This window comes from Dipodomys ordii, unplaced genomic scaffold, assembly GCF_000151885.1.
Source record: "Dipodomys ordii isolate 6190 unplaced genomic scaffold, Dord_2.0 Scaffold7, whole genome shotgun sequence".
NCBI lineage: Eukaryota > Metazoa > Chordata > Mammalia > Rodentia > Heteromyidae > Dipodomys > Dipodomys ordii.
In genome coordinates this window covers 7,767,371-7,777,672 of record NW_012267223.1, presented here as the reverse complement: position 1 = coordinate 7,777,672, position 10,302 = coordinate 7,767,371, and the positions used below count along the sequence as shown (strand labels likewise).

Genomic DNA, 10,302 nt, shown 5'->3' with positions numbered 1-10,302 from the left:
CAGAAGTGGTGATGTGGCTCAAGTGGTAGAGCGCTAGCCTTGAGCTGAAGAGCTGAGGGACAGCGCCCAGGCCCAGAGTTCAGGCCCCATGACTGACCAAAAAAAAAAAAAATTAAAAAAAAATCAATATCTGCAGCAACTTCCTTTATTTGCTATTCAAATTTACCTTCTCCTACCTACCTACCTACTCCAAAAGTAAGAGTTTTCTGGAGGTTCAAACCTTGCTTCTGTCCTTCCCCAAGTCATTGGATTTGTCAGAGTGTTTGAAAGAGTCTGACAGAAACCTTCATCTTCCCCATTCTCTGGTTAGCAAGTATCTTGATGATGTGCAAGCTGAAGAAAACCAGACTCTGGCTATAACTTTTTTCAGTAATATACTTGAGCAAACAATTGTGTGAGTCATAAAAATAGCAGGGAACAAGCTGTCAAGAAAGTATGTGAACCTTCTATCCTTAAACATTCAGGAATGACTAAGAGACGTGGGCTCATATCTGTAATCATAGCTGCTCAGGAGTTTGAGATCTAAGCATTGATAGGAGTTCAGAACCATCCAGGAAAAGAAAGACCTGAGGTAACTAAAGCCCCAGAACTAGCACACAAAACAGTCAAGACTGATAGGTATAACTAAGGGCTTTCGCTGTCCTGACCAAATATACTTCTTGTCTACTTTCGAATCCTCAAGCAATATAGATCGGGATGTCCCTAACATATGATATGATTTTTGAGTCCAATAACACATTTGAAAAAAAGTGAAGATCAGTGAGAGCATAAAAGGTAAATTTGTTTATATGCTCTTGATTAATTTGTAAAGTGAGGTAAGACAACAAAAAGCTTGCTGTTATTATTTACCAACATGCAATGTTAGCAAATTATACGTTGGTTGAATCCGTTTTCTTAACAATAGATTTTAGAGTAAAGTCAAAAGTCATACATCAAAGAGAGGAGAAATGGAAGGGATTGGAACTTTCAAAAGCATACCTTTAAAAATATACTCTAGAAAGTAAAATTAGAATTTGGTCATTCCATTCATTATATCCTTTGCCTTCTCAGAAAATACAGAGCAATCCATTTCAATACCTGGGACATACCACATTCTGGCTGATTTTGGCATCCAGTTGTCCTCCTTATATTGCCATGAGCAGCATCGATGATTATAAGGTAATAATGAGCAACTGAGAAACTTCAGTTACTTGGGGATAATTAGAAGCTAAAGATAAGATGAAGTATTTCCACCAAGATAATTATATCTTTACTTTGAATTGACCAACCAACTTAAATATAAATTCTAAGTTATAAAAATAATAGGAAGATTTCTTCCATAAATGAGAGGATAAGTATATGCAGAAATAGAGGAGAATAATGATTTATCTGAGTATGCAGAAAACCTAGAATAGATTTAAAATAATCAAGATGACTATGAAAAAGAGAAATAAAGTTAGAAGAACATGCTTCTGAATTCAAGGCTTGGTATGAAATTATAGTAATTAACAATGTCATATATATATATATGTATGTGTGATATATATATATATATATATATATATATGTCTGTGTGTGTGTGTGTGTGTGAATAAAATAAAACAGTCAAGGAATTCAAGTAGGAGTAAGGCCAGATTTTTCAACAAATTGTACTGGTACAACTTGACAATCTGCATGAAAAAAAGAATGTTCTTCACACCAAACAAACACTATGCACAAAATTAATTTGAAATTAATCATAGACCATATGGTAGACAAATATTTCATAATACAGTATACAGTACAGTCACACATAAAAAGGTAACTTGAGCTTCATCAGGGTCAATGAGAAAATTTAAAGGTAAGCCACAGGTTGGGAGAAAGATATTCACAAAGCATATGCATCTATCTAAAGATTTCTATCAAGTATATTTACAGAACTCATACTTCAATGACAAAAAATAATCTATTTTTAAATAGATGAAATATCTGAACAGATTATTCCCCTGTGAAGATAAAGAGACGGAAAAATACTCCTATGAGTAATCAGGCAAACAACCCCAATGGGATACTCCCACATAAAATGAATATGATTATAATTATTGGCAATATTAAGTGTTTGGGAAATGTGGAAAAACTGGAGCTCTCATAATACTCCTGGTAAATTGTGTGATGACTTTGCAAAAAAATCTGTTTGTTTTCAGCTAAGAAATGGCTGTGACCTAGCTATTCTTCTTCTACAGATGTATATACCCAAGAAAAAGAAAATGTTTTTCCATGTTGACTCAAATATTAAAGCCTTTATTCATAATAGCCAATGACTGCAGATAACATCAGTGTCCATCAGGCTGTGAGCTGATAAACTTTTTTTTTAATTTTTATTTATTTTTTATTGTGAAAATACTGTACAGAAGGATTATAATTACATGGGCAAGATAATGAGTACATTTCTTATCAAGCATTGTAGCCTCCTCCTTTGTTTCCTCTTCCCATCCCTTCCCATCCTACCCCCACCCCCTGATAAACTTTTATCTGTGGAATACTACTAAGAAATTTGAAAAAAAATAACAATAACCATTACACCGAAGGGACAAATACTGAAAGATGTGTGTTACATAAAATTCTTAGAAAGGTAAAAGTAACTGACTGTAACAGGAGGCAAATTTGTGATTCCTTAAAATTCTCAGTAAAAATTCTTGATGAGAAAGGGGGACAGGAGATTTGAAAGAAAGATAGGAATGCATCAAGCCTCATGCGACTATGTAGTTAACATGACTACTTTTTAAATTTTCATTTTATTTTATTGTCAAGGTTACAGTTACATATGTAAGGTAGTGAGTACATTTCTTATCAAATTTGTTACCTCCTCCCTCATTTTTCTCCTGCTTTCCCTACTCCCCCCCGCCAATCCCTTTGAAAACTACCTCAAAGAAGTTAGCTAAGGAGAGATTTGTGAAATCAAGGAAAATAGCATTTTGGAAATGTAAGTGCTTAGAACGGTAGGAAGCAAATTCCAATGTCAAATGGAAAGTGTTTACATCTCACTTTCCACTATGTCATAGATCCCCATGCCTTGTTGCTGTGTCGCCAGTTTACCTGAGCATCTTGCAAAAATGAAGATTCTGATTTTCCAGTTGTGCCACGTGTTGAGTAGAAACCTTAGGGAGATTCATCAATCCTGGTCACTTCTCGCTAGCTGTATACTCACAGCTATCAACAATCTATCCTTTAGTGCTCCATCTTGGTGATTTCATTATTGTAAATCCATAAGTTTATGTAAGCATCTCGGTCTACTCTCTTCTCCTTCCTTTGTTTCACTTCCCCTCTCCAAGGTAATTCTGTTGTCCAAAAAAGAGAACAGTGCCATTTAATACCCACTTCTAACCTATGACCTGCCATGGACTGATGTGAGGTTACTGTCAGTCATTCTGGAGCTAATACAACCCAGACTTTAAAACTTCTCCCATAGAAACCCTGAGCTCCTTCCTCCTTTGGCTGCAATGGCACTCGTGATAATAAATTATCCCAGTTCCAGCACACCAAAACAGAGGGAAGGGGAAGAAAAGGTTGAAACATGGGGGAGGAGGGTAAAGGGGGTGACATTGATCAAGATGCATTATAGAGGCTGGGAAGGTGGCTCAGTGGTAGAGTGCTTGTCTAGCATGCATGAAGCCCTTGGTCCAATTCCTCAGTACCACATACACAGAAAAACCAGAGGTGGCTCTGTGGCTCAAGCGGTAGAGTGCTAGTCTGGAGCAAAAGAAGCTCAGGGATGGTGCTCAGGGCCTGAGTTCAAGTCCCAGCCCCAGGACTGGCAAGAAACAAACAAAAAAAACCCAAGATGCATTCATTATACTCATAAACTCATAGGTGAATTGCAATACCTTTGTACAATTACTTAAAAATCATAAAATTAGAATTTTTAAATTAATTTACTTTATTGTTATTATGTAGGCGATATACAGGGGGATTACAATTACATGAATCAGGTAATGAGTATATTTCCTTTTGGACAGTGTCTTCTGTTCCCTCATACTTTCCCAATCCTTCCCTCCCATCTCTACCCACAAGTTGTAGGGTTCTAATATACATACTTAACATTATAATTTAAAAAGAAGAAAAATGATATATTATATGCTATTACTGTTTATGGTATATAACATGAATTATGTGATATAAATATAATTACTGTGCCTATTGCCTAAAACATTTATAATTACTATGTACAAGGTAAAATTATATGTACAAATGTATATTATTCAGAATAAATATATTACAATGCATGGTATAAGTGTCATATATAATTATCTATTTCCTATATGTGATGTTTTAAATTTACTTATATATTATGCAGTATTACATATACATAAATATATATATATATAACACTTTATTGAGAGAGATGCAGAGAAATCACTGGGGGAACTGAGATTCTTATACACAAGAAAACATTCACTCCCACCCATGTTCACTACTTTGTAGATCATTAAGTCCATGCATTGGTAACTGCAGCGTTGAACCTTTTATTATTCTGAGGCCTTTTGCATCTTCCTCCTTCGTATCTGTTAAACAGCAGAATACTTTACTAAACACACATCTCTGTGTCTGTGTGTACTGATAGAAAGCTTTGAATCCAGTGCTTCCTGCTCTTGCCTGGCCTTCTTGCTGCCACTCTACCACTTGAGCTGTCTTCCCAGTCTAGCATTTTGATGGTTAAAGAGAGACGGAGTCTTGTAGACTTTTCTGCCTGCGCTGACTTTGGAACATGTTCCTCCCAAGCTCAGCCTCCTGAATAACTAGATTTTTTAAAATCATATTCCTTCTTACATGTACCAAAATCTCCTATCAGCAATGAGTTCTGGGTTGCAAAAGAGGATTTACTATTTGCACCTGTCTGTAAGGCTTTGTTACAAATTAAACAAAGACACACAAGTGCTCTGAATAACTAGATTTATAGGGGTGAGCCACTGGCACCCCCAGAACACTGATATTAATGTTAATAAATAATTCATACGTTTAGTCAGGATAACTATTGTAGCTGTGGTCCAGAATCAGTACAAATGAAGGAGTCACGTAGAGTAGTCACTGGCTTAAAACTCATCAGGTGTCTTTGCTGTGTCCTAAACAGAGCAAGACTTGGTCCCAGCTACGGATCTCAGGCCTCTTCCCTTCCGCTTACTGGTTCGGGCAGGCGTGCGTGGACATTCCTCTGTACTGCTTCATCTTCATTTTTATGTATTTAATGGACTTCGCTTTAAGCTTCCAGGAGACTCTATTCACAGTTGTAAATCGTATTATTCAAGTAAGTGACAACTGCCCCACAGTTTCATTAGATACTGTGTTGACTCAAACTGTTTTTGTGAATGGTACATTGTGATACACTGAATAGCTGTAAATTCCTTCCCTGCGATAGAGTGTGGGAATCTGAGTCCTGTCCTGGATTGCCTTTGTCCCTAATTAAGCTTCACAACTCCTGTTGATTTCAGATCCCATGCTCCATTGGTTATGTCCTGTCTCTCATCTTCTTCACTTATGTGATTTCATTCATATTCCGCAAGGGAAGAAAAAACAGTGGCATTTGGTCATTTTGCTTCTTTGTCGTAAGTATATTTCTTGTGGACATTTATTTTTATATACGTAGTATATAGTTCTTAGCGAATACTTCTTTAACATTTTCCTTTGGTAGGCTGATAAATGTTGAAGTCTGAAATGTTTTTACATTCTCCTCGTGTATGGATTCTTTTCAAAATCTGTAACTTCTTCCAGCTTTTCCTCATCCTGTTTCCTTCCCTATTGTCCTTTAAAAGTAGCCAAGTTGTTTCTAGAACTGTTGAGCTGGAAAGAAGCAATCTATATCTTGCTTGCCAACAAGAAGCACATGTAAAGACCTCCACAAACATAAAACTACAAATTTGGATAATAGCATAATTAAAACTAGAAATTGTTCCACTGAAGATCAGCTCCAAAAGTCACTCTTCTTTTATCTAAATTAGGAGAGAATGTTGGGTAATTTAATAATAATTAATAATAATAATGATTGGCACTATGGCTGGCCTTAAATTCTGTGCTGAGGATGTCTTCTGCAGGTCATAGAAAGCTATGAAAGCATTCAGTGAAAAAGATCAATAGGATGAGGATAAACTTTCAGGAAGTTATCACAAAGTTTTAGAAAAACAGGCTGAGGGCTTCCAACTACCTATAACATACTCTTGAATTTGGGGTGCTAGTGTTTCCCTTTATGCCTTTCTAGAGTGTTACAGGCTTATTTTTTCCTTGGAATAATTAACCAAAAAAATCTCCTTTGATTGTTGTTAATAGTTATTTCCCATGAGATAGCAATTCTAATTTTCCTTGTTACTATTTATCTGTTATTTTAAAACTTACCTCAAGGAGCAATACCTACCAGATCCTCTTATTCTTTGTAATAACTAAAATGTTCTAAATGGTCATAACATATTTAGCCAGTAATACGTTTGCAAAAAGCTACTTCAAGTGAATTTGGAGGAAATATTAATGTAGATTGTGAGGTTGGAATTGAAATTTGGAATACATTATCTCCCAGGTAAGTGAGTCATCTCAGCTTGGAACGCGTATTGAAATTCAACGCCATTGACACACATATTTGTATTTCCTTTAGATCACCTTGTTCTCTGTGGCTGGATTTTTTTTCGAAAACTATGAAAATATTCCACTATACTGCATCACGTTTTTAATACCACCGGCCACACTGATCGGTTGTTTGTTCATTTCTCTTGATGTAAGTTATGACCACCTCCCTCTGGTGTCCTGGAACTGATGACCAATGTGAAAGTTCAGCTTTGTGTTGGGGCTGGACAGATACTGAATGTATATGAAGATTCCTTCCTTATGTATCCAAGATGCGCTCACCAACATAGGGCTATATTCACCAGCTAATCTGTCAGAGGAAAGCTGGCCTTAGCTGACAAAAGGGGAATTCTAGACCTTTCCTCCCAAAGCCCTGGACTTGGTTAGCTGCACAAGAAGGCCAGTGATGTCATTAATCTTTGGAATCTCAGGGTGTTTAAGAGAAGCACCTAATATAAATACAATTCCTTTTTTGTTCTCACTCTCTGGTTTGTATAAGTCTTCTAAAGGAAGGAAGAAAGCTCAGTGCCTGAGGACAGAAATTACCTGGGGAAGGGCAGGAGGAGTAATAGGCCCAGGAAGAGCTGGGTGCCGGTGGCTGAGGTCTGTCATCCTAGCTACTCAGGAGGCTTAGATCTGAGGATCATGTTTCAAAGCCAGCCTGGGCAGGAAAATCTATGAAACTCTTATCTCCAATAAACCACCAGAAAACTTGAAGTGGTGCTGTGGCTCAAGAGGTAGAGTGCTCGCCTTGAGCTGAAGTGCTAAGGGTCAATGCCCAGGCCCAGAGTTCAAGCCCCACCGCTGACCAAAAAAAAAAAAAGACCCAGGAAGGCGCTTGAAGCTCTGTGGGAGAGTTGATACACTGTCTCTCTCACTGTTTTAGGAGACTACCTTAGATTCCCCAGGTTCTCTCTGACTAGATGACCATTGATTCATAACTCCCATTGGTACAATGGAAGCTCCTAGACCTTGGGAAGATGGAAGCCAGCTTCTTGATATGTATTTTTGATACAGATGCTTGCCTGCAACTCATAGTGCAATCCAGGGAAAGGTTATTGGGGCTGCCTGAGGCCAATTCATAATTATGTGAATACAGTTTATTTTTATAAACCCAAAACTTCCTGTTTAACCTCTCCTTCCTGTTTACCTCTCCTTTTGTAGCTTATCATGTTATCTGTCTTTGGTGAAGAAGGATCAAGGCGCACAGATCCATTTCTGGTATTGCTAATTGTAAGGATACACTTCAAAAATTGTTCCCTTTTTCTTTTTTACTGTACTCAATGATGTGTGTGTGTGTTCGTGTGTAGGGGTGTGTGTGTGTGTGTATGTGCACATGCACATATACCAAGCTCACACGTATGCCTGTACTAGGGCTTGATCTTGGGACCTGGTGCTATCCCTGAGCATTCATGTAAATTCTATGAAGTTTATTTATCTGTAGCCTATAGAGGTATAATATTTTTTAAATCTGAGCCAATTACTTTGATGATAATCAACTGACAAGATAACATATTTCTCAAATTTTTAAGAACATTGGACAGTTGTAAAAGAAAATAACAAAAGCAATGGTATCTCATAATTGTAATTGTTTCATGTTTGAAAATGAATTCAAACCAGGCTTGAATGACTCATACATACAATCCTAGCTACTCAGGAGGCTAAGATCTGAGAATTGTGGTTCAAAGGCAGCCTGGGCAGAAAGTCCATGAGACCCTTATTACCAATTAATCAGCAAAAAAGTAAAACAGAAGTGAAAGTATGGCTCAAATGGTAGAGGGCCAACATTGAGTGAAAAATCCATGTAAGAATGTAAGACCCTGAATTCAAGCCCCAGGATTATCAAAAGGAAGAGAAAGAAATAGTGAAAGAGAGAAAGAGAGAGAGAAAGAGAGAGAGAAAGAAAGAAAGAAAGAAAGAAAGAAAGAAAGAAAGAAAGAAAAGAAAGAAAGAAAGGGAGAAAGAAAGAAAGGGAGGAAGAAAAAAGAGGGAGAGGGGGCTGGGAAGGTGGTTCAGTGCTTGCCTTGCATGCCTGAGGTCCTGGGTTCAATTCCTCAGCACCACATATGCAAAAAGAAAAGAGCCAAAAGTGGTGCTGTGGCTCAAGTGGTAGAGTGCTAGCCTTGAGCTGAAGAGCTGAGGGACAGCACCCAGGCCCAGAGTTCAGGCCCCACGACCAGACCAAAAAAAAAAAGAAAGAAAAGAAAAAAAGACGGAAAGAGAGGGAGGAAAAAAGAAAGAAAGAAACTAAATAGTTCCAAATATACCCAAGAGTTTATTAGAAATTTGTAATTTGGCTGAATATATTCTTTTAAAGTCCAGTTGTTCCTATTTCATCTTTGAGACTAAAATAGTGATCTTTTGTGTCTCTAATTGTGCTTTTCTCTCTTTATTCCTAGCCTTTACTTCACTTTTTTATTTTTCTTTTTATTCTCCGATGTCTGGAATGGAAGTTTGGAAAGAAATCAATGAGAAAGGACCCCTTCTTTAGGTTGGAATAAATCAAATGGATTCTTTAATTTCACTGATCTAAGTGGTGTCATGTGCCTGCCTAGGCTGAGTTAGAAAGAGTGTACCAATATAAATAACAAAGGTTCAGACATTTAAACCAAACAGGACCATCTAGTAGCAGAAGCAGACTTAGAACATTGATTAGAAAGGGCTCCATCTGACACTACATGCAGTAGAGCACTTTAGAATGAGAGTTTTTGTCCCTAAAGATATTGTGATGATTAAAGGAGATACTGTATATAATTAGAGTCAATTTAAGAAACAATCAATTTGAATTATTGGTAGCTGAAGCCATGCTACCCATTCAAGAAGAAGAAACAGGGTGACCCACAGGCCCAGGGTAGTGAGAAGCCCAGATGAGTGGTCATAAACTGGTGCAACAAAGTAAGATTATTATGCTCTATTAATTGTGTGATCCAGTCAAGCAGGAAATTTAAAGAATGTGTAATTCCCAATGCAAAGATAAAAGCCACATGTTAACTATGAATGGATGGTTTTACATCTAGAATTTCTCCAAGAAGCAGTGATGCACTTCAAAATCCAGAACAGCCCGAAGGGGAAGATGAAGATGTTCAGATGGAAAGAGTGAGAACCACCAACTCTTTGAATTCTACCAATTTTGATGAGGTAAACCAAGCAAAGATGATGTTGTCAAATAACACCAATGTTTAGCAGTACATGTAATCAGCTCCCAAGTCTAATTTCCAGATGATTTTGAGTTTTTTTAATCTTTAGAAATGAGATTTTTCTCTTTTAGACAATACTCAGCATTTTTAACATCTAAATGAGCAAATTAAAAATCAGTTTTCTTTGCATTTCTCAAAATAATAATAAAAAAGGAACACATTAAAGCCACATCTGTAATCTCAGCTACTCTGAAGGTAGAGATTGAGAGGCCAGCCTGGACAAAATAGTTAGTGAGACTCCATCTCAGTAACAGCAAAAAATCCAGTCTACATAGTAAGATCACTATCTGGGCCAGTACTGGACAAAAATACAAGAACCTATCAAAAGGAAAATAAAGCCCCCCGAAGAGGGTGGAGAATGTAGCTCAAGGGGTAGAGCACCTGTCTAGCAAGTGCAAGTCCCTGATTTCAAACCCCAGTGCCACAAAAAGTAAAAGAAGGAAGGAAGGGAAAGAAAGAAAGAAAGAAAGAAAGAAAGAAAGAAAGAAAGAAAGAAAGAAAGAAAGAAAGAAAGAAAGAAAGAAAGAAAGAAAGAAAGAAA

General features: G+C 37.1%; 1 protein-coding gene across 3 annotated transcripts in view; it reads left to right on the top strand.

The window, feature by feature from the left end:
- The window catches only part of LOC106003217 (ATP-binding cassette sub-family A member 8-like), a 64,757-nt gene that overhangs the window by 37,953 nt on the left and 16,502 nt on the right, over positions 1 to 10,302 (top strand). For all 3 annotated transcript variants that reach the window (XM_013038052.1, XM_013038051.1, XM_013038053.1), the window contains 7 exons: positions 1,051 to 1,158; positions 5,087 to 5,260; positions 5,445 to 5,558; positions 6,596 to 6,715; positions 7,729 to 7,797; positions 8,964 to 9,055; positions 9,582 to 9,702. In XM_013038052.1, coding sequence (XP_012893506.1) covers positions 1,051 to 1,158; positions 5,087 to 5,260; positions 5,445 to 5,558; positions 6,596 to 6,715; positions 7,729 to 7,797; positions 8,964 to 9,055; positions 9,582 to 9,702 — 798 coding nt within the window. The remainder of the gene's footprint in view (positions 1 to 1,050; positions 1,159 to 5,086; positions 5,261 to 5,444; positions 5,559 to 6,595; positions 6,716 to 7,728; positions 7,798 to 8,963; positions 9,056 to 9,581; positions 9,703 to 10,302) is intronic.